Below are 23,458 nucleotides of genomic sequence, written 5' to 3' on the forward strand. Positions count from 1 at the left end.
AAGTAACTTAACTCCATAGATTTCAATGGGTCTATTCTGAGTTTAGCAAACATGCACAGTTGTGCCTCCCCCACCCTACATGGCACAGAGGGAGGCAGCTAAAGAGATTTTTTGGGGAAGCACTGGAATGGAGTTTGAAACCCAATTCCAGATCAATGGAAGCCAATTTTCACAAGTGGCTCTATTTCTGGTTAGAAACTATCTGAAGCAGAACGTATAACAATTCTGTGTTTTTCTGTTGTTCTGGATGGGAGTTGTTACTTAGTGCCAACCTGGGCACTTGATCCTTACTCATGAGGTGATACAGTTTTAGCCTAAGGTAAGGATAAGGCAGCTTGCACCCTGTTGGGAGACCCACACTGAGGCTGTACACTCACATCCCTACATGTGTGCCTGCCCAGTGAACCCTTTTTGCAGAACAGTTGAAGGTAATCAGTCCTGTTTTCCACTACTGATGTAGGCACTGGTAGGTACTGCTAACCGGTTCCTGTTCTGCTATGTAAACTCAAAATGTGATAGGCTGAGGTGAATTTGAATATTTGGGAAGTTGTGACATTTGATGTGATGGTCCTCTACAAAATGCTGTCCATTTATTATATCTGTACATCCAATTACCCAGGGATTTCGTAGTTTCTTAACATCAATAATTCAATCAAAAGCTCCTCAATTTTGATGTTGTCGTTGCATTATTTTACATTTTGGTTCAGTTTTTTTCTGGCAGATACTGTGAAAAGGGTTTCAGCCGACGGATCAAAAGGAGAGGTGAGTACAAGAGTGCCAAACACGGAGCATGGCAGTGATGTCCCAACAAAACGTGCCGTTAAATATCTAGTCATAATTGAGTCTGGACTAATATGAAATGAAACTCCCACTTGAGCACTGTCTGTAACATTAATTATGTTTAATAGAAACTGCTTGGTAATTACCTCAAAATTGGTGTCTCTTTATTTAAAATGTTCCAGTAAGGGGCAATAGCTCAGTGGCTACATCTCATGCTTTGTATGCAGAAGGTCCCAGGTTCAGTCTTGGGCTTCTCTGGGAAGGTTTGAGAAAGACCCGCACCTGAAACCCTGGGGAGCTACTGTCAGTCATTGCAGATAATACTGAGCTAAATGGACCATTATTTTTACTCTGTGTAAGGTGGCTTTGTCTGTTGCTGAAGCAAATAAGGAGCTGGCACATAACCTGTCACCATGTAGAAATGCCAAAAATGGAGGGGGTCACCTCCCCCGCCCTCCCATTCACTTCATCTGCCCTTATCACAACCTGCAGCCTGGTGACCATGTTAATGCCAACATTTTTAATTTCAGTTAAATAGTCCTCTTTAGCTGTGTATTATCCATTCTTAAATGGGCAGTGGAGCCCAAGTTCTTTTGTGTGCAAAGCATTTTCTGTCCATGAGCTATAAAGCCCCCACAAAAACCAGTTTAGAAAAAGGCCAGCAAGGACAGTGGCTGGATGTTAAAACAAGACATAGGGATGAGGCAGATCACTGCTAAATGGTTCTTGGCTAAAGCAGACAAAAACAGAAGGCTGCATCACCTACATTTGCACATATGTTTTAAGGCCTTAACGTTTACATGAGACAAGTGCACACTTGCAGCTGGGTAGAGATACAGACAGCAATGAGTGAGGTTGGGCTGCCTTTTCTTGTCATGAATACCCATTTGTCACTGCATGAAGGGTGAAGTGGCCCCAAGTCTTTGGGAAACACAACTCCTCATTCAAGTGTATCACCCTGTCTAACGCTGGCCAGGCATGGAAGGGCCCTGATTCTCACACTTTTGTATTTGATCATAACACAGCTCCCACCCCACCCAATTCCTAATTTTACCCCTGGGGTGTATATCACTTATCATAGATGGAGTTGCAAATGCTCATCATGCAATTGGCAGGTGCATAAAAGGTCTCTCAGAAACTGGTACCCCCAGTGTCTTTAATGGACACCATTTATTAGGAAAACAAAGTGAAGATAACTACAAAATATGTGTTATATGATATGTAAAGAGCGTAAAGCTCTCTCGTCCAATCTTTACAGAGGAGTCGTGGTATCACAAGGCAAACCAGGCTGATCAGTCCATTCTGCATGACATAGGCTGGGAAAGGCAATCGCACTGCACTCCTCAGGCTGGCTTGTAGACACTTTGCCCACTTTGCAAGTATATTCCTTCCTCTGGTACCCAAGGGGAGGAAGAAGGCAAAAACCCAGAGTTTCAGCTTGAGAAAGGACTCACTGGCCTTTCTTGGCGTATGTAGTGAGTGGGATCTGGAGGCCATAAATGCAGTGGATGTGTCTGCAAATGGCTCTTGCCTGCGAAAGGTCTCCAGAGAGTGCCTGCTGAGTCCATTTGGGTTCCTTGCATAACATTACAGGGGCCCAGGCTGCCGACGGACTCTGCCTCTCTTGCTTTCTAAAGGATGCTGCTGCCACTTTGGGCTCCATCCTTTCTGTCTCCGCCTTTTCCTCCGCTGGAGAGCATCGCAAAGCTCATCCAAATTAGTGCCAGGGGCGCCCATGGCCCATGAGTACCCTTTGTAATGCAGCTGCAGCTCTGACGCAGGGATGGTGCCGTGTGGGCCTCCTGCTTCTTCTGTGCTCTTGCTCCGCCTGGTGGTGAAAGCCTCCATGGCCTGGTGCCCAATGATGCGCAGGCTGTAGTAGGTGAGGGTCTGGGAGAAGGAGTGCTCCGTCCCTTGGCACTGGTAGAGCCCAGCATCCTCCTGGGTCAACTGATTAATCAGCAGCCCTTGCTCTAGGATTGAAAAGCGGCCCATGCTCCCAATCTGCAAGGAACACAGACAATATCTGCTTGTTTAGCAGTCTGGCCAGAAGAAAGGCAGCTCTTAGCAATGCCGATGATTAAGTGGTATATAAATAAATGTCTAAAATAAATGATTTAAACACATTCTTTCTCCTTTCCCCGCACAGTAATGAAACCCTTTGTTCCCATGGCTCCCCAGGGCCCAAAGAAACGACTCCACAACCCCGTCTCCTTCCCCACTGCTATACCTCCTCTAGGACTGGTGCGTTGCTGCGCTGCACAAGCCAACGGATAGCCGTCTGCGGGGAACGTGGAAGGCACTCAAGAAAAGTTGAGTTGTTCTGTACACCAAACACCACCTTTTCTTCAGCCATAGATATTCCTGTGTGAAAAGGACAGAGATGGGGTTGTGTGACTAGAAGGAGTGGGGAACTGTCTTACCCTCTACACAAGCTTTTTGTGGAACACGCTATCAAATGAAAAGCCTGTAGCAAAAGGCAAGCAGTTCTCTCTACGCCTCCAAACCTTAGCATGTCAGCCCTAGCATACCTACCCCCCACCAATTCTGTGGTCATTACTCTTAGAAATGGGTTTTTGGAAGAACCATGCAGGTTCTCTAGAATGCAGTCCACCACCCTCCGTCCCATTTCTGTAGCTTTCCTGAGAGAAAGTGCTGTAGCTCGGTGGGCCAAGCAGATGATTTCAGTCCCTGGCATCTCCTGGTAGGGAAAGGCCCTGGCCCTGAAACCAGCAGAGGCACTGCCAATCACTATAAATCATGCAGAGTTAGACCAACAAATTGACTGTATAGTGCCGCTTCCTATATTTTATATATTGTACTAGTTAGTGCCATTATGCCTCTGTTAGGGAAAGCTATACCTGATTTACTTTCTGCAGTGTACAGTTGTACCTTGGAAGTCAAACAGCCTAGTTCTTGAATGTTTTGGCTCCTGACTGTTGCAGTTTTCAAACATTATTTTGGAAGCTGAATGTCCGACGGGGCTTCCGCGGCTTCCGATTGACTGCAGCAGCTTCCTGCAGTCAACCAGAAGTTGCGCTTTGGTTTTCAAATGTTTTGGAAGTCAAAACAGACTTCCGGAAAGGATTCTGTTCAACTTCCAAGGTATGACTGTAAATACAAATAGAGGACTCAAAATGGCTACAGTCAGACAGCACAAGAACCCCTTTCCCCTTCATGTAGCAGTTAGTTTTCTTCAAATGATTATTTAATTTTCTCAAGTGCAGAGATAGACAAATACTTTAAAAAAAATCAAAATAAAAGTGGAAACTCAAGACTATTTCAAATATTAAATAAATAACACATGGGTGTTTTAAATACATAATGCCAGATACACACACAGAGACACACACACACACACACACACACACACACACACACACGTGTGTCTTATGTATTCCCAAAGTTACATACTAAAACTGTCATTTTGATGACAGTTTACAGTGACTTAAAAGTAGGCTTTCAAAGAGCACATGCAGGGCATTTATAAGTTGTGTAGCACTATACTGTACCCACCTGGATAAACCAAAGTCTCTGTGAGCTCTGTGCTTGAATTAGCCCTCATTATAATGACTTGCTCAGAAACTCAACAAATATCTCGCCTCTTCCATTAGTGAGTTATGGTATATGAAAAGAGCCTTCCCACATGTATAGAGGATTAGATATTTGCAGTATCAACAACTTCTTGACTGTTGGTATTCAGCATTCCTGGGATCTTGTAAGTTATGTAGTATTCATGACTGGCGAATGCTTCCAGACTCAGAATTCTAAATACTGGTGAAGGCCATTTGCAAAACCTCATGAGACTTCTTGTTCTTTCCCTGAGCTCTGTGTGCAGTAGCATTCAACACCGGCTCCTTGGTATTGTGGGAAGTGATAAACAGGGTCATTGCCCCTTGTGTTGTGCAAAATACTATCTTTTCAGCTATGCAGACTGAGCACTAATTAGTTGCTCCCTGAACCCTGTGGGACTGTCTTGATTTATTCAGCAGTTCTTTGCATTCATTCCCCCCGCCCTCAGCAACAATCTGGGTTGGCTATAGTACACAATACTGTGCACATCTTGTACATGCAGACCTCATGGCTACAATATCAAACCTCATGTTTCTACCTTCTCCACCCCCTGCTTTGTGCAACATCTTGTCTGATGAAGAGTTCTAGAGAACCGGACAGCTTTCCACGTTTTGGAGGCATTTTGACTGGTCCTTGCAAAGGAATTGCCTGAATGTGGATTTCCAAGTTTTATCTTGTGGACAAGCACAGCTACCTTGTGCTTTGTAAAGCCCCAGTCCCCCTACCCACTATTTGTGCTGGGGACTTGAACGTAACATTTAATGTTTAAACTCTGGTAATCATTAAATGCTTTCCTGCAAGGAAGTTGAAGACGTTTATTACCATCTCAAAAGAGTTGACTAATTGTTCACTGGCCTCTTCCCCCTCAGAAGTTAAGAGAAAGAGGTGGTGAAGTGCCTTCGTGCAGTTTAGCTGGAGGGTGTATGTGCTCTCCTGAGTTTAAACACCTGTATAAACAGTGGGGTTGTATGTCTCCTCCACAGTTAATATCAATTGGCTTAGATCCTAAGACCCACCAGCCGAGTTCAGCTTGCCAAATGGGGATTTCTCACCTTCTTACCATTGAAGCCCTGCCTGTCTCTGCCTCAGAGCTGCTCTTGATGGACAGGAGCCCCTTGAAATGTGTTTACACCAACAGGATGGCCACAGCTGGAGAAGGAAGCAGATAACCTTCCCACTTCAATTTTCACTGGGGCTCTGATACAAACTTTGCTCTTAACTACAGCAAATACAGTCTCTGACAGTTGCACATAGTCATAACCACAGTTACACATAGTTGCTCTTGGGAATCACTGATCAAGGAGGGTGTTTTTTTGTTTTTGTTTTTTGCGTTTTGCACTAAATCACAGAATCAAATAATCTTAGAGTTGGAGGGGACCCAAGGGTCATCTAGTCCAACCCCCTGCAATGTAGGAATCTCAGCTAAAGCATCTATGGCAGGTGGCCATCCAACCTCTGCTTAAAAACCTCCAAGAAAGGAGAGTCCACCACCTCTTGTGGGAGTCTGTTCCACTGCTGAACAGCTCTTACTGTCAGAAAGTCCTTCCTCGTGTTTAATCGAAATCTCCTTTCTTGTAGCTTGAAGCCATTGGTTCATGACCTACCCTCAACAGCAGGAGAAAATAAGCATGCTTCCTCTTCTGTGTGACAGCCATTAAGATATTTGAAGATGACTATCACATCTCTCACCCCTCTCTTTTCCTGACTAAACATAGCAGCTCCTTCAAGCGCTCCTCCTAAGGCTTACTTTCTAGACCACCGATCATCTTGGTTGCCCTCTTCTGCATATGTTCCAGCTTGTCAACATCCTTCTTGAATTGTGGTGCCCAGAATTGGACACAGTATTCCAGGTGTGGTCTGACCAAGGCAGAATAGAGTGGTACTATTACTTCCCTTGATCTGGACACTATACTTCTGTTGATGTAGCCTTTGCTGCTGCACCACACTATTGACTCACATAGGAGCCAACTCCCAGGGGCTGTGGGTCTTTGGCCCCCACAATAAAATATTTGAGGGGGCCTGGCCCCCACAAAGTTGATGGGCATTCTCATTCAAAAGGTGTGTGTGCACTGCACCATGTGAACAATTATGTGGAGTGGGGCTTACCAGGGCCCCCACAATATTTTATTCAAGTTGGCACCCCGTTGACTCATGTTAAGCTTGTGGTCCACCAAGAACCCTGGATCCTTTTCACATGTTCTGCTAGTAAGCCAGGTGTCCCCCAGCCTATATTTGTGCATCTGGTTCTTCCAGCCTAAGTGTAGAACCTTACATTTGTCCCTACTGAAATTTATTTTGTTAGCTTGCGCCCAGTTCTCCAATCTGTTAAGGTCATTTTGAATTCTGATTCTGTCTTCTGTGGCATTAGCTACCCCTCCCAATTTGGTGTCATCTGCAAATTTGATGAGCAAATACAAAAATTGTTAATATAGTAGGAAGAAGTAATCCCCACTGCAAACTTCCAATGTGTTGTATATGTGTTTTGTTTCAGATACTATGTACCACTTTGAATTTCATTTGAAATATTTATTTTAACTACTACCCAGCTACTACTTGGGAAGATAAAATGTAAAGGTGGTGGCATTGTATGTATGGGTTTAGAGAAACTTATTTCCCTTCTGAGAGTGCAAAACAGAGGGAGTCGCTTATCTACAGTTTTTGCAGGTGGGTAATTTAGAGTGAAGCATTAGCCAAGTCCAAAGTGGGAGTCACTATAATGGAAGTGTGCAATGATAAATGTGTTACTTTACACCTACAGAGGCTCAGAGTAAAGGCCTGCATTAAAGGTGTAGGATAAGGATCCCTTGCAAAGTAACATGAATCCCGTATGTTGGAGCCTGCACAAACCAGAACCAAATGTTGGGTTTACATTAACTTCTGTGCCTAAATCCAGAGCTGACAGTGTTTATGGAAACTCAGGTGAGCACCTCAATATGTCCAGCTTTTGAGCAGCTGTGGCTAAATTAATCACTAATGGCTCCTGACAGCAGCAAAACTCAATGTAAATCAACATGGCACTTTGAATGAGATGAGTGCCACTTCCCAGGTGGTCTTTCTTGGGCTCTGTGTTTAAACCACCTCCACTTAAGCATGTGTTTTGTGGGTAAATCACCCTGGCAGCACTGAGAGTGATCAGGAGGAGGCTGCATAAACTTCTGGCAAGAACTAAGGCTGAGGTACACTAAAGCCTGCTTTGGCGCAAGGGATGCTGTTAAGTTGTTTTTCCCCAGGACTGAACAGCGGTGGGCTCTTGCTGCTTGGTGTGGGCTTAGCAGCTCATTGGTGTGCCCAGTAGAGTGCCCTTTGACTCACCTTTTGCAGTGTCCTGGCACTGGCTGATCGGATTGGCCTCCAGCAAATTTTGGCATTGGGCTCGCCTGCAGGGAAGAAAGTTGGTGCATATGCTTAGCCAGGTTTCAGAGATGTTCAGGAACATCTGGATTCTTTTAAGGAGACTGGTGGGCTTGGCCTAACAGGCAGTGCACGCGAAAATGGCATGAAGGGATAGTATGGCTCGGGAATGGAGTGGCGGCTCCAGTTCTTCAGTCTTCACCAAATTCATCTCCAGTTGTTTTTGTGTTGCTTTGCACAGGAGGCAGTGCATCTTCACCATTCCTTCTCCATTCCAGCAAGGTGAAGTGCTGAGCACCTCGCCTTATATAGTAAGGATAGCTAACCAGTGGCCCTCCAGAAGTTGGTAGACTCTAACTCCCATCATTTCTGACTATTTCTGTGCTGGCTGGGGCTGATTGGATCTGGAGTGCCACAGGTGCTCTATTTCTGCATCCTGCCCCCCCCCCCCGTGCACCTTTTTCCTGCAATGATCTGATGACCATCTGGCAAAGGAAAGCTAAATTCTAGGCTTCTACATAACTTTCCCACAGAATGGCTCAAGCTAATGGCCAGTGTTCTACTTTCCCCACAGCCAGAAGGTGCCTAGGCAAGAAAATGGCTGGGATGGGAGCCCTATATAGAATGTAGTAAGGGACCTAAGCTTGGATGCTGGTTGGGTTAGGGAAGGTCAGGATTTACAGACAGTCCAACTTAAATGTTTGATGCTCAAGTCATATGATCTAAAGAGAACTCCAGACAGGCCATCCAGTATACACAGCCATAGCACATGCTTGTGTGTAGATGGTGATCCCCATCCCAACTATGCCAACTAAAGAGTACTAGGAAGTGTATGGAGGACAGAGACGGCACGCTAAAGAAGGGAGAGAAGGACAAGGTGAGAACTCACCTTTTTTTGGTGAGCAAGTAGGGCCTGCAGGACCTGCCATCCCAGGTGCAGTAGGGATCTCTAGCCAGGCAGCATTCGGTGCAGGTTTTGCCATAGTGTTCACAGCGATACAGGGAGAGCCGGACCAGGCCATTTGTAGTGCTCACAAACACCTCCTGCTGCTCACAGAACCAAGAATAGAAATAGGCATCAACTTTTGTTTCCCTTTCCATTAAGTCATGAAAGCTGGCAGACTCCCATGAGTATGGGGAACACAAACATCTTATGGGAGCAGGAAGGAAGACTCAAAATCATAACATATTTAGTAAATATTGAGAGAAGCCTGCCCTGAAGTACGTACTCTGGAGCAGCCTTCTGTAACCTGGTGCCCTCCAGATGTTTTGTGCTATCTTCTATTCCTTGGCCATTGGCTATGCGTGCTGGAGCTGATGGGAACTGTAGTCCAAACACCAGGTTGAGGAAGGCTGTCCTATAGAAAAATGCTACTGGTAGATTAACAAATACAGACTTACCCTCTTAAGAGAAAACTGCATGTCTAAGATGGCTGAAGACATCTACAAGAAAGAGAAGACAGGAGAAGTTTGAACAAGCACAGCAAACTTCTATTCTGAATTCAGTATTAGCACCCCCAAAATTCCACTCCAGCTATAGACTGGTATGTTCATAAACTGAGCCTGCTGTCTTCCTGACATTCTTGTATGCTACTAAAAAACCTAAGAAGAGCAACCCTGCTGGATCAGGCCAGAGGCCAATCTAATCCAGCATTCTGTCCTCACAGTGGCCAACCAGATGCTTACAGGAAACCACCAAGCGGGACTTGAGTGCAACCACGCTCTCTTCCCAATTGTGATTTGAATCAAACTGACATTCAGAAGGTTGAGTTCAGAAAAGTAGCAGGCTAATTTGTTCTCCATTGTTTTACACTTTGCCAGCACAAAAACAGTCTTCACCCTCCAGATATGTTGTGTGCTTGGGCCTTTCTTGCCCTGTGTGTGTGTTAGTTCCCATTTCTCCAGTGCCCTTAACACTCCAGTTAAATGCAGAGTAAATAAAATTCTAGGTTGATGCGCCAAAAGTAAGAAGCTGCTGTAGGCTCTCAAGAGACAGCTAAGCCCTAAGACAGTTGATTAAGGAGCCTGGAAATGCACAAGTCCCATCAACCCCAGTCAGCATAGCTAACGGTCAGAAATTATGGGACCTGCAGCCCAACAAAACCCAGAGGGCATCGTGTTGGCTACTTCTGTAGTATATGTTGCAAGGAGGGGACGCTAGATCTCTGCCTTCCATTTTCATCAGCAGTCATGTATCTTATGATCATTATTTTTAAAAAATGTATATTCCATCTTAATATATGCAGGCCATAACCTTTAGTTCAAAGTCATCCATTCAAGGTCAAGTGAAGTCAATACTGAAGGGAAAAATCAACTTGCTTGGCTTCCAGGAAAAACTGCCAGGAGTTGGTTATTTCGACCTTTTTCAAGCTTGATGCCTTCCAGATATTTTGAAATACAACTCTCATCAGCCCCAGCCAGATGTGCTGAAGGTGAGCCAAAGCAGTTTCATCTCAATAAGCTGTGCTGTCTGGGACTGATGGACAAAGGAATCCAAATATACCTTGAAGGCACCAGGATGGTAAAAGGTGCTCTGCACCAAGATTCCAATTAGAAAAGGAAAGCACAACATCCTGAATGTTGATTGATGCAACCACCATCCCCACAATAGACAAAGTCTCTATTTTCAATCAGCAAAAATTCATCATAAGTTACGTCTGGCAACATGACACTTTCTTGGTGGATCCATAAACAAAAAGGCTTTTAAGGATCAATGAGATTTCCACAGTACCTTTGAAACACTGATCTCTTCCAAGCTAATTTCCTGAGGGTCTTGGCCTCCTATGCCAGCAATCCCCACTTTTAGTACTTTGCCATCATCTGCAGAATAAGATGTAAGGACATATCACGGGGTAACTGCACCAGTTCTTGCTGCACGGAATTGGTTAGGTCAAAGTTAGTCAAAGCAGTTTATTTGAGTCCAGTAAACTATCTCTGAAAGATGCCAGTTTTGGATACTCCAAGGTATGAAGAACAGGATGTTAGAAACGAGGCACCCATTGTTCCTGCATTACTCTCAGCATGCAGCAGAGGCTTCAGAAGACCGTGAGTGCTACACAGCTTTGCATGCAGAAGGTCCCAGCTTCTAATGCTACAATTCCATGATTCTGTTAATCCCTGGCATCTCCTGGCAAGGCTTGGAATGTCCTTTGCCTGAAGCCCTGGAGAGCTGCTGTCAATCAGTGTAAACAATACTGAATTAGATGCTTTGGGAATATGTGATAACGTGATTAATAAATAATAATAGTTGTTCAATGCACAACACTGCTGAACACTGACGATATCCCACAACTTTCTTCCATACTCTTTTGTATGGAAGATTTTCATATGGAAGGTATTCCATAGCAATAATAATGTGTTATTTCCATACAATTTTTTGGCTGTGATAAGTCTTTCTTGGGATATCACGATCAGATTAGTTGCATGCTGTGCTCAAGATGTGGACTCGTCAAGCATATTTATATAGAGCTATTATGATATTTTCTTTGTTATATTTCATCTCTTTGCTAATAATTTCTAGCATTGTTTTGATAGCTGCAATGTACCAAGCTGATGTTTTCAGTGATCCCTGTCCAAAATGACAGCCTGTAGTTTCTGGAATCCTACTTTACATTTTTATATTTGTTTAAAATGTGTATCTTTCAATACTTTGTAGAGAATCATATTTTTACTGGTAGGCAGTGCTTTTTTTCTGGGGATACTCAAGGGTACACAGTACCGGCACCTTTTTCCCCACTATAAGAAAGCACTGCTAGTAGGAAAATTATGCTTCAATTAGCAATCAGAAGGGTCACTTCTTATTTCAGATTATACTCATGTTAATAAACAAAAACATTGACAAAAACTGCAACAAGGCTTTGTAATAAATAGAATGGCAGTGTACAAAGAATGCCCACTCATGGGCTGGTGACATCCAGTACTGGCACACTGCTCTTTCCCCTTAAAGAGCAGAAAGAGATCAGCATGACGTGGGTGGGGAGGGGTGAAATGGGTCTTCCTCCTCATCCATAACCTGCTTCCTACATTTGCTTCTCTCTAGCTGTGTTTCTCCTAGTGGGGATCTGCAATAGGAAGCAACCCTCATAGGGAGAAAAATGGTGAGGGAAAGAGCTTCAAGGCCACAAACACAGGCAGTGGAAAGACGTGGCTTCTATCACCACACTCCCATGCTGTAGTATCCATTTAAAAATTCCCCTCTCCAAGCCCTGCTGCTTTGTAGACATTTTGCATGATTTGGGTTGAATCATGCCACCACCATATCTAATTGCACCCTAAGTCTCAACCGGACATATAATTGTAATATAACAATTAGCAAAAACTCTCACTTTCAGTTTCTTGTTAGGCCATTCTAAAACTCTTCTTTGCTCTGAAGTCAATCTATCAAATTTGATGGCTATACTTCCAACAAGTATGTTTAGGATCACAACCTTGAACCTCTTTAGCCTGGTACCTCAAATCCTTACCTCTGGAGCTCCTATCTGATCTAATGCAGTACCTACTGAGGTGAGATTCTTAGGGACAGGCAGTTCTTTGTTAAAAGCTTTCCAGAATAACATCAGGGACCGTTTCAAAATATAAAGTTGTCAGATCTTACAGCATTTTGACTGGGCAAACTCCTAAATTACTGCGACAATCTCTCTTCCTTCATCTTGACATCATGACGTTTGGGCACTACCATCCCTCACCTTCCTTTGCCTGCTGAGCTGGAAAGGACACAAAGGGCCCATGGAAAAAAGACCATTGTGATGTAGTGTGTCACAAAGAGAGGCGGACATCTTTAGCTAGCACCCTCTACCTGTTCCAAGGAAGAGGACATCAACAGGTCCAGCCTCTGTCTCCACTCTGTCCACCAGCATCTGCTTGATCTGGAAGACTACATTGGCTCTCATCAGAACAGGCTTCCAATGGAGTGGATAGACGGGGTCCCACATCAGATGGTGGGTGCGCATGAAGCCAATCACTTCATCAGGGAAATCCTTTGTTGACTGGAGGAGTGGGTCATATGTTTCGCTGGGACACTGGCAGAGAAATAATGAGGACATAAAAAGAGGGAAAGGGTACAAGACAGTACAGGATTCAAGTTCCACAATAAGTAGCCTTCTTGTTCTGTAGCAGCAAAATAACGAAAGCAATGGAGCAATGGAAAGCAAAATAACCTACCAATATGTGGCTGTCTCCTAGTTCTTTCCAACCTCCCTATTTATGGGCTGGCAAAAAAAAGTCTTCATGACAATTCATCAGCATTTTAGTACAAATTTATACTAACGTTCCTATGCAATTTTGCCCACTATACACCTTTTTGCAAAGCAACTTTCCCTAACTAACAATGCATTTGTGTAGGTCATTTTCACTACTATAGGAATTCTAAGCACACTTTACTCCAGTATGTGCATTGCAAAATGTGGAAAACTGCAAGCGCTGAAGGAAGGCTGTTTGGTTTGGTTTTATTGCTCCAGAAAGTGCAAGTTAGTTAGGCTCACCTTTAAATGCAAACTGAATCAGATTCTGAACTCCCCATCCCCGGCTGAAACTTTTGTGTTTTAAGGACGTACCGTTCCAGGGCGGGGGTAGGGGATCCGTCCCTTGAATTCCACCCACTGATAGTCCAAGCCTTCCTTATGTGCAAAGGGTCCATTGAAAGCAGCCCGAATGGCTACCAAAGAGTAAACGCACACAGCAGAGCCACTAAAAATGCCACTGGGAAAGAAGAGGGGGGGGGGAGTAACTGGCAAATCCTAGAATCATACTCTACTGATGCTGTGGCTACATGGTACGTGCATTGTGAGCACCTGAAAAACTGTTACGTTGAAAGGTTTCTACCTTAGAAAATAGGCACTTTATTCAAGGATTTGGAGGACCTCAGGTTCCCTACCTCTGCATTAAATCATCACAGAAAGGTCTATCTTTAAAGAATTAGTTTCCCTTCAAATGATGTTCTTTTAACACTTCCTGCATTCCAGCACTGATTCAGAGAAGCACTTTGTTCTCACTAACTGTCCTCCATGTTGATCTTTGCTTTGTGGAGTATTGTGTTTCGTAATGGAATACTGCACAAAACCCCATCCCACCTCCCCCATGTTTATGAGTGACTTAGAACAAGGTGCACTACATTTTGCAAGTATTTGGACTTGGGGAGAGTGATTGTCTGGTAGTGCTTTTTCATGCCTCCAATTCAGAGCCAAGGAAACTCATTGCATAAGGTATCTGTGCACAAGCACTGTGTTTAAATGATGTGCTAGCCTTTGTCAATGCTGAAGTAAACCTGGTGCTTGCACAAACAATGAGTCAATTTCCTGATGTGGGTTGTTCATCTTAACACTCACCTTGACACTGTGAAGAGGCCATAAACGAGAGGGTTCTGTGCATTACGGGTGTGAAGGAGGAATACATCCTCTGGAAAGAAACATTGGGGTGGGAAACACATGAGATGAGATGAGGAGGTCTGTGGATGGCTGCTAGAACTGTCTTGAAGACTGAACACAAGGGAGAGCTCTAATCATAACAATGTCTCCACCCTTATGGCAATTGCAGCTTCAGCTCCAAAAACCCTAACACCACCTAAGCAGGTACTTCAGCAGCTGTTAAGACAGAGTCGGGGGGAACTGGTGGGCAGAACACATCAAATCCTGCTGTATTAGTTATGACCAGAATGGTGTATCCTCTGCAGTAGAAAAAATAAAATTCTGTGCCAAGAGTCTTAGCCCAAGATAAGTTGAATTCTGTACCCTGGATAAACTAGAAACTAGTGTGTCTTCCCAAAGTATTTTGCTTAAAGGGGAATGCATGCATACCTACACACAACTATTAAATGGTAAATAATCAGAAAATAAAGCATCAATTATTAACTGCACTATGTCTTGTATTAAATAATAAGGATGTGAGTTGGGTAGTGACTGTGGTGTGCTTTATTTTTGCTGTTGAGAAAAGGGTGTCGTCTGGTAAAATATTGTTGTGTATTAATGAACCCTCAGTGCTCTTGCAGCAGTGGCCACATTTCCCATTTCTGATTTCTGATCACAGAGGACTGCACATTGGAAAAGAGTCCCTCCCCAGAAACAAGTACAATCACAAGTATTGGTCTGCCCACCTCAGAGTGAAAAGTGCAGGTTTGGTGGAAAAGAGCTTTCAAATTAAGCATGTGTGCATTAAGAAATAATGTCCTCACCCCAATACATATGATGATGGCCATCCAGCCATTGAGAAAGTAAAATGGAGGAACTTCCTTCCCACAGATTCACCCACTCACTCAAGCAAGGTTCAAGGTGGGGCAGAGAGGAAGGCGTGGAAAAACGATGCTGAACCAGTACTGCAGGATGCAAGTCACTCCCACCAATAATAGTAATCACTGATTACCAGAGGAAAGAATGAGAGAACGCAAAGCAAACTTACCCAGCTGATCAAAGTGTGTTTCGGTGCCCTGCAGACCTGGAATGGAGCAAACCAGCCGGGCTTTTAGGAATGTGCTCCAACGATTGATGAGGCTGTGCTTCCCACCAACATCATTCTGCCAGCCACAAAGAGGAGCCAGTCAGGACTATAATCTCCTCATCCATTTATGGAAAGCCTATGTCCCTGTCCCAAGCTACTGCTTTGACTGGAATCAACCCTATCATAATCACACAACTGGTGTGTCTTAAAACTTTGGATGATCAGAATTGTCCAGTCCTTCTGGCAAAAGTGGAACACCCACTTTTCTGCCTACTTCAATGCAGAAGGAAATCCTATGGAGTCCCAAGTCAACATGGGATTGCAACCGCAACATGGCTGCAACCACAGGCTGGTTCTCAATGCACACTTTCTGATTTCAAGGTGGTTGTTCTGCCTGATGAAAAGAACGCTTATCAGATGAGTACCATGTTCCAAGACACAGGGAGAAGGAAAATTATCCACATTGTAAGCTGCAGAACAGGGATGGGAAGCCTCTGGCTCTCCAGACTACAAATTCCACCATCCCTGACCATTGACTATACTGGCTAGGGCTGATGCGAGTTGGAATCTTCATCAAGCACAAACTCTGTATGCACAATGAAAGTATATTGCACACTAAATATCTCAAAGCAATGTGTACTAAAACACAAAATAATACAAACTCAAAGAATATATGTACCAGTCTCAAATCAATATTTGAGAGATATATGCAATCTTACAAATTACAAATTAGATGTTACCAAGTTCAAGAGTGAGTTGTGTGAGTTGAAGTCCATCAACATCTAGAAAGCCAGAAGTTCCCAACTCCCATCACAGGAGGAGGAAAAAAGGATTTTATGTACCCAGCATCTGGGTACCAGTGTCACTCTGAGAAGGATTCACATTCAGACAAAAAGCAGCTCATCCCTTTCTGGCCTATTAAAAGCATGATCATATTGACAAACACTAAATATTCAAAGCAGCAAGCAATGGTTCCTATAGGCTGAGCTGATTCTTTGAATCACAGCTGGGTTGTCCAGTTGACTCCCCTCACTGACCTTGCAGACCCGTGCCACCCGTGTATAGATGCGCCTTCTCTCCCATTGTCCAGCTTCCACTGCAGTCTCCCGGAAAAAGAAGTAAACCTTATCATCATCATGGTTGTAGGTGTCGGGAATAGCATAGGCACCAATAAACACAGGCTCTGCAAGGAGGGAAATTCAGTTAAAAGTCAAAGGATCACAGAATTTTTGAGTTGGAAGGGATTCCAAGGGTCACCCCTGCAATGCAGAAATCAAGGAGTCACAGCTACAATTTAGTTAAAAATTGCTGGCAGAACAATATATATACCTGTACAGTGGTACCTCGGGTTACATAAGCTTCAGGTTACAGACTCCGCTAACCCAGAAATAGTGCTTCAGGTTAAGAACTTTGCTTCAGGATGAGAACAGAAATCGTGCTCCGGCGGTGCAGCAGCAGCAGGAGGCCCCATTAGCTAAAGTGGTGCTTCAGGTTAAGAACAGTTTCAGGTTAAGTACGGACCTCCGGAACGAATTAAGTACTTAACTCGAGGTACCACTGTATATGTATGAATAAATGATTTTTAAAAATCAAGATAACAATAAAAGAGGACAACTACGGTTGCAAAAAAATTTCAAAAGGACAAAAGAAAACCCAGTTATGAAATTTGTGGGCTACCTGTCCTTTTTTTGCCACCTGAGGCAGGAAGGTGTTGTTACCCTGGCTGCTGCCCTGCTGCTGAAGCCCCCCTTTCCAGGGTAGCATGGCTATAGGAATGGAGGCTTCTGGTGATATCTTGCCCCACATTTTTATGTTGCACACATTCCTCCACAATCCCTCTGAATGTAGAGTGGCTCAGGGAGACATGTCTACCCATCTCCTGTTCTCTGGTCAATCAGTTCTTTGCACTACTCAGTCAATCTCAGTCCAGAAGTATCACTGTCACCAAGAGATCCCACCCATTTCTCTCCAGGCAGAACAACTATTGAGTTAATTTGTGTGCCAGTGTAAATCTGTCCATCCATTTTTGATTTTGTTGTTTAAAGATTGAGTTTAATATACAAAACAGACCTACAACCTTTCCCTCAACTTGCTTTGCTTGGAAGAAAGGACATGTCTGCTCCACCAATTGCACATAAAGAACTTTTAATATTCCTCCTCATGGCAGCATGCATGGAAATGACCATGCAATGGGCATGGACAGTAGCCCTGGCTGAACAGCTAACGTGCCAGATTCATGCAACCAAAGGGAATTCTAACCCCCACCCTTTCTATAATGTATGGCAACTTTTTTTATATTATCTGTGCCAAGAAGATTATGTTTATAACTCCCTGAGATCTCATGGTAATACATGGAAATATTTTTTGGAGTGAACTGTAAGAATTTGATTTGATATTTTTAGGCAATGGGGTTGAAGTGTTGTGAGTTATCCTCCCTTCTGTTATCATGATGGCAACACAGCCACATTAGCTGGTTTAGGTTCCATATCCTTGCTGTATCACTCTGTAGGTGAAGAACTGCACAATAATGGCAGACTTGTTAGCTAACAGAGATCATATTCTGAGCAGCTGCTTCTGCCATCACCCACTTACCATTTAACCAGTAATCCTGGTTCTGTTCTGTCCGAATGTAGTTCTGGTCAACCCTGTCAAGCTGTGTACGGAAAAAAGCAGCACTGCTGCCCATGAAGTCAACAGAAGTGCCTGAATAAAACTCCCCATCTGTCAAATCCAAAAAAGAAATATATATATATATATTGGCAGAAAAGCTACATTCCAGATCTCTAAGGAAGTTTATTTCGCTTCATGCCTACACTCTGCACATTTTAAGTACGACAAATAATATTGGGCTAACAATTTATGTATGATTGCTCTCTGACGCCTCCTAAGTGTTGAACAAATAGAAAAGTCCTCACTCAGTATGGAGATGCATTAATGGGAAAGAGGATTAATATATCAGAGACAGGGGTGTCCAAGAACGTTTTGCTGCTGTAGGCAAAATGCCCTGCTGATGCTCTGCCAACACTGCTCCCAACAGATTTGGACCTCTTCCCTGCCCTTGCCACAGTGCCTGCACTGCTGCCTGCGCCGCCACCCCAATTGCACCCTTGCCACAATGCTACAGTGGTGGTGAGGGTGCCATGTTAGGGCAAGGACGTTGTGGCAGCAGCAGTGGTGGCATGGGGGAAGCTGTGGCAGGGCTTCCAGTGGTGGGGCGGGTGGATCTGCTGCCTGAAACAATTTTTTTTTGTCTCAACCCATGGAAGTGCTGGCCTTGACCATGGATCAGAGAGTGGGGAACCTTTATCCGCATGAGGACCACATTCCCTTCTGGGCGCCCTTCGGGGAGGGGGACACATGTCAGTGGTGGGCAGGGCAGGAGTAAAGTCAGCAGAGCAATGAATGTGCATTTTAGTCTTTTGAACAGGGCTAGTTTCTTCATAATCGCACATCCATCTCTATCATCCACGTAGACAAGCAGGAAGTTCAGGGGCACATTCCAGCCAGACAGAAACACCCAAGGAGGATGGCAAAATATTGCTGAGGGGTGTGACTTGGGAGGGGGTGTGGCCTGGGGAGAGTTCCAAGGGCCGGACAGAGAAGAGGGCCACGTGTGCTCCCTGTGCTTGAGGTTCCCCATTTCTGCCACTGAAGAAAGGATGCACACAGAGACAAAGATTGCAAAAGCCACTGCTAGAACAAAACCTGTTAATATATATTGCATTTGTCTTAAATGATCCTAGCATATATTGGCTTGGATCCACTTGTGCTCTGATCGATCCAGAGAAGGCCTACATTAGTGAAAAGGGGAGGGAGGTCATTTTTGCTTATTCCCTCTTCCCTCTCCCCCACCTCAAAATACGAAGAAGTTTGGGGGACCTTTTGGAACAGTGTGGTCGGTGGCCTGCAGGATAAAGGAAGATCTGGAAAAATGGATGCTTCTTCCTCCTGACTTTGGGTCCTAGAAGCCTCTGCTGAATCAAATAGCATTCTGTCAGTCGAGGGATGCTATTGGATACAAGAAGCCCTTGTCTAGGTTTTGTGCCTGCTTTCTGTTCACAGTCCCTCTTACCTATGAGCAGCCCTGTGAAAGGCTCATGGGGGCTGTATGGACACTTGCCTCTTCCAGAGTCTATGGAAGACGTCACCAGCTGCATAGCTGGCACCACTGGTTCCTGCAGAGGACCATGGAAAAGATTTCATAAGCATCACTGTAAACAGAGCAATCATGCTCACAGCAGAGATTGTTTTACACTTCAAAGAAATTGGCTCAACAGTCCTGGCTGCTCTTCAGGGAACCTCCTGAACTAGAGAGTTTTAAGGTGCAGGCTGTTATTTTAACCACCGTCATCACCCCTTTCCACTCTCTTTGCTCTCACCCAAACTATTTGCCACAGGAGTATCCTACTGTGGTGCACTTGTCACCTGAAAGTGATACCCATTGCAGTGTGGACTGTGTGGATGGTTCTGGTCCATCCCAAATGGATGGGTGGCATGTGGCATGGGGTTAGACTAAATTATTTTTGGTCTTCTCCACCACTATGACTCAAATAGTCAGCACTACCTACCTTGCCTTTGGTGCTAATGTTGTAAAAGTGGTTTAGGCGTGCTGTGAAGCTTTTCCACAGAGTGGCAACCTCACAGAAGTTCCAGATTGGTTGTTTTTTCAGTGCTATGGAGCTGCTCTTTACTGAACATACTTGAAAAATTTATCATACAGTTGGAACTCTAATGATGCAGGCCAGGAGAGTTATTTCTTTTGCTTCTCTTTACTTTGAAGTGAATAAGAAAAGTCCATCTAGTCCAGCATCTTGTTCTCACAGTGGCCAACAAGACACTTACAGTGGTACCTCGGGTTAGGTACTTAATTTGTTCCAGAGGTCCGTTCTTAACCTAAAACTGTTCTTAACCTGAAGCACCACTTTAGCTAATGGGGCCTCCTGCTGCTGCCGCGCTGTCGGAGCATGATTTCTGTTCTCATCCTGAAGCAAGGTTCTTAACCCAAGGTACTATTTTTGGGTTAGCAGAGTCTGTAACCTGAAGCGTATGTAACCTGAAGCGTATGTAACCCGAGGTACTACTGTATATGAAGTTTGAAAGAGGACTCTCCCAAATTGTGATTCCCAGCAACTGGCATTCAGAGGGCTGAGTCTAGAAAAGCAGAAGGTTAACTTGTTAGATGATCTGAAGTTCCTATCTCTTTTTTATACTGTACTTTACATCACCAAAAAGGCCTCAGCCTCCCATGTACATTGTGCATTTGTGTGCTTTGGACTTTCTTGCCCAATGTGTTTCAGTTCCCATTTCACCACTGCCCTTTAACACTACCTTTGACTGTTTTTTCACGGATTGCCATTTGCTCATGATTCAGCAGTAAAGAATGAGTTTTTGCAGGGAAAGCTCCAGAGCAAAAGAAACAACAACATTCAGATACAGAGCTTTAAAGTGGGGACCAGGCCTGGAAAGCATGGAGGAAAGGTAAGTGGGGATAAGCCTTACACATCTTAAACAATCAATTTCCTTAGGAGAGACCATCACCGTAAATTAACAGGATTAATGAGGTGATTGATTTGAAGCTGTTTGAAACCTTGAAATCAGGTATAAAAATACCAAGCAATATGGTGCCCACTTATTATTTATACTCGTATTGTGCTAATCCAAAGAATTTGGCCTTTGACCAACATAATCCAAAGAGTCAAGAATGGCCTTAAGCCTGTGTCTAGGGTATTATGCCAAAGTCTGACTGGAATTGGCAGGATTGGCCCAATTGAACAGATTACAGGATTTCATCCACTGCTGGGATGGTTGCCATGGAGTTACTAGAGAGGGCAGAATGCTGGTGTGGAAGTTAATAATACCTGAAGAGAATAAGTGATTGTCTCCTAAATCCCTCATCACTTATTCATTCTGGGTATCTCTACAAAATGTTTTTGTACTGTCTGCAGAAAGAGCAAATGCACAAGACATCTTCTGAAAAAGGCTGGAAGAGTGGGCAGCTGTCTTCCTTCCTTACTATGGAAAGCAAATTCCCTGTTCCTCAGAGAAGCAGGTGATATTGCAAAACACAGGTAAAAAGATAATGCTGGCTTTTTTATCTGACGCAAGAAGTCAATGCGACAATCATTCCCTTGCTCTTAAATATACAATAGTATGCATAGAGGGAGAAGTTGGATGCAGAATGAGTTATACCACATCTAGATTCGGATACCTGTAATACTGGCCTTGTGGATGCAACTCACCTCCACTCCAGCTCTGAGATATATGAAGGCACATATGGGCTGGTAGGAGCCTGTTCCACAGGCAAACACATGAGTGCTGTTGAAATGCTGGAGAAAGCGGATGAAATTGGCACATTCCATCTAGTAAAGGAGTCAAAGATGTAAAAGATGGCAGCATTTTACTTGGACATTTTTGGTTTGACCCAGTATTCCCACCATGAAAGGAAAGGAAGTATCTGACTTACAAGCTATTTTCAAGATCTGCATCTAACGGTATTTGCTGGGCGATAGGTGGTTTTCAAAATCTGGTTTTCAAAACCAATATTGCAATATATCAATATATTACGATATCTGAAATAAGGAAGGAGCTATGCAGAGGCAAACAGGACAGTGTCCTGGCAGCTGCTACTACTTAAGGGTCTAAAACTGAGAAATTGTGATATTATCAATCACCTCATTGTGATATTGTGAGGTTTAGCTGCAGATAACTTTGCAATGTTTTGCTGGTGAGTTATTGCGATGTTTAGCTGGTGAGTTATCACAATGCTGAAAACCAAATATCGCCTAGCCCTTACACACATTGTGATTCAGCAATATATTGCCAGCTCAAATATTATGAAACAATTATCACGATGTGAACTTCAAACTGATTTTGGACGATATATTGATATGTTGCCCAGCCCTACAAGCTACTGATGCTGGATTGAGGCCATAGCCTGATTTACTCATCTACTTACCATTTGAGAAGTTGCTCCTGCCTGTGCACATCCACAAATTACTAAACAAATGTCTTTATACATTCTTAGCTACAATCCTATATCCTATACTTACATGGAAGTAAGCCTCAGTGAATTATAGACTATTAATTGTACATTTGTATGAATGGCTTTAGAGCATGTAAGAATGGTTTTTTGGTTTTAGGATTTATAGTTTTTATAGTATTTTATTTTATTTTTGTGTCGTATACTGCTTTGATGGCCCCAGGTTATAAAATAGTTTATAAATTTGTAAAATAATGATGGTGGTAATAACAACATCAACATCAGTTCAGTGGGACTTACTTCTGAGTAAGCATGTATAGGATTGCATTGTAGTTAGTGATCACAGATCGTTCAGGAGGCACCTCAACCTAAACCATGGAGCCAAAAGTCCACCATTTTTACCTTAGGATTCTTCCCAGCCAGTCTGCAGTGCTCCATTTGCTCTCTAGGAGCTGGCCAGAAAATCTGGAAGAGAAAACACAACCAAGAATGTGGATGGAATCCTTTGCAGCAGTAAGTGGGATATGCACATGGGAAACGAGGTTCACTCACCTAATGAGACGTCCCTTCCACTTCTCTCCCCACACTCCCTGTATAGCACATGGACCAAATCCTGATGGCCGTTTTCTGCTTTTCTCCCTTCCCACCCCACCCCAAAGCAACCTCCTTTGGCACTCTGACCTTCTGCGGCTCTTTGTTGGGGCTGTCAAGGTTGAGCAAAAATATGTGGTCCTTAGCACCTGCCATCAGCCATGCCCTCTTTTCGTCCACAAGTAGTGTCTGGAGTGCCAGCTCATCCTCAGAGTCCAAGAGCAGCTGAGAGCTGTTTAATCTCAGGAGGTCTGTAAGGTGGAGCATACAAACAGAAATATGAAGATGGTGGGCTCATCCACACTTCTACCTGTACCTTGCCTAGAAAGCACAGGTGGGTCCAAGTGGTTTCCTGCTTGTCTCGTGCTTTCTAGGCATGGGTCTGTGTGGTTTTGCCTTTGCCCTGCCACTTTCCCCCAGAAAAACCACTCTTTAGCAATAAATCATAACAAAAGATAATCTGCGGAAAACCCAATTGCCATGCCTGCTCACTCTCTCCTGAGAATGATTTTCGGAAGCTGAACATCCGGCGCTGCTTCTGTGGCTTCTGATTGGCTGCAGGATGCTCCTGTAGTCAATCAGAAGCCGTGCCTTGGTTTTTGAATGGTTCCAGGAGTCAAATGGTCTCCTGGAAGGTATTCTGTTAGAGAACCAAGGTATGACTGTACTTTTGTCCATTTACTGTATTTATTTTCCCCGATTTGAACTATAAAATGGTGATTTTCTTGAGTCAAAATGTGAGTACACCTAAACATT

The 23,458-nt window shown here is 43.9% G+C and overlaps 1 protein-coding gene across 7 annotated transcripts in view; it reads right to left on the reverse strand.

Annotated features, from left to right (window-relative positions):
- Window positions 1-1,919: 1,919 nt before the first annotated feature.
- Window positions 1,920-23,458, reverse strand: part of LOC308472001 (semaphorin-3D-like) — a 50,015-nt gene continuing 28,476 nt past the window's right edge. For all 7 annotated transcript variants that reach the window (XM_080996416.1, XM_080996412.1, XM_080996415.1 and 4 more), the window contains 16 exons: window positions 22,793-22,953; window positions 22,514-22,576; window positions 21,372-21,491; window positions 19,205-19,307; window positions 17,725-17,853; window positions 16,170-16,315; window positions 15,094-15,208; window positions 14,028-14,097; window positions 13,257-13,401; window positions 12,500-12,722; window positions 10,436-10,524; window positions 9,106-9,147; window positions 8,594-8,751; window positions 7,666-7,730; window positions 3,011-3,144; window positions 1,920-2,784 (listed from right to left, as the gene is read on the reverse strand). In XM_080996416.1, coding sequence (XP_080852542.1) covers window positions 2,368-2,784; window positions 3,011-3,144; window positions 7,666-7,730; window positions 8,594-8,751; window positions 9,106-9,147; window positions 10,436-10,524; window positions 12,500-12,722; window positions 13,257-13,401; window positions 14,028-14,097; window positions 15,094-15,208; window positions 16,170-16,315; window positions 17,725-17,853; window positions 19,205-19,307; window positions 21,372-21,491; window positions 22,514-22,576; window positions 22,793-22,953 — 2,180 coding nt within the window. In that variant the 3' untranslated portion in view covers window positions 1,920-2,367. The remainder of the gene's footprint in view (window positions 2,785-3,010; window positions 3,145-7,665; window positions 7,731-8,593; window positions 8,752-9,105; window positions 9,148-10,435; window positions 10,525-12,499; window positions 12,723-13,256; window positions 13,402-14,027; window positions 14,098-15,093; window positions 15,209-16,169; window positions 16,316-17,724; window positions 17,854-19,204; window positions 19,308-21,371; window positions 21,492-22,513; window positions 22,577-22,792; window positions 22,954-23,458) is intronic.

The sequence above is a fragment of the Podarcis pityusensis genome, assembly GCF_964106645.2.
Source record: "Podarcis pityusensis genome assembly, chromosome: 2".
NCBI classification, from domain to species: Eukaryota; Metazoa; Chordata; class Lepidosauria; order Squamata; family Lacertidae; genus Podarcis; species Podarcis pityusensis.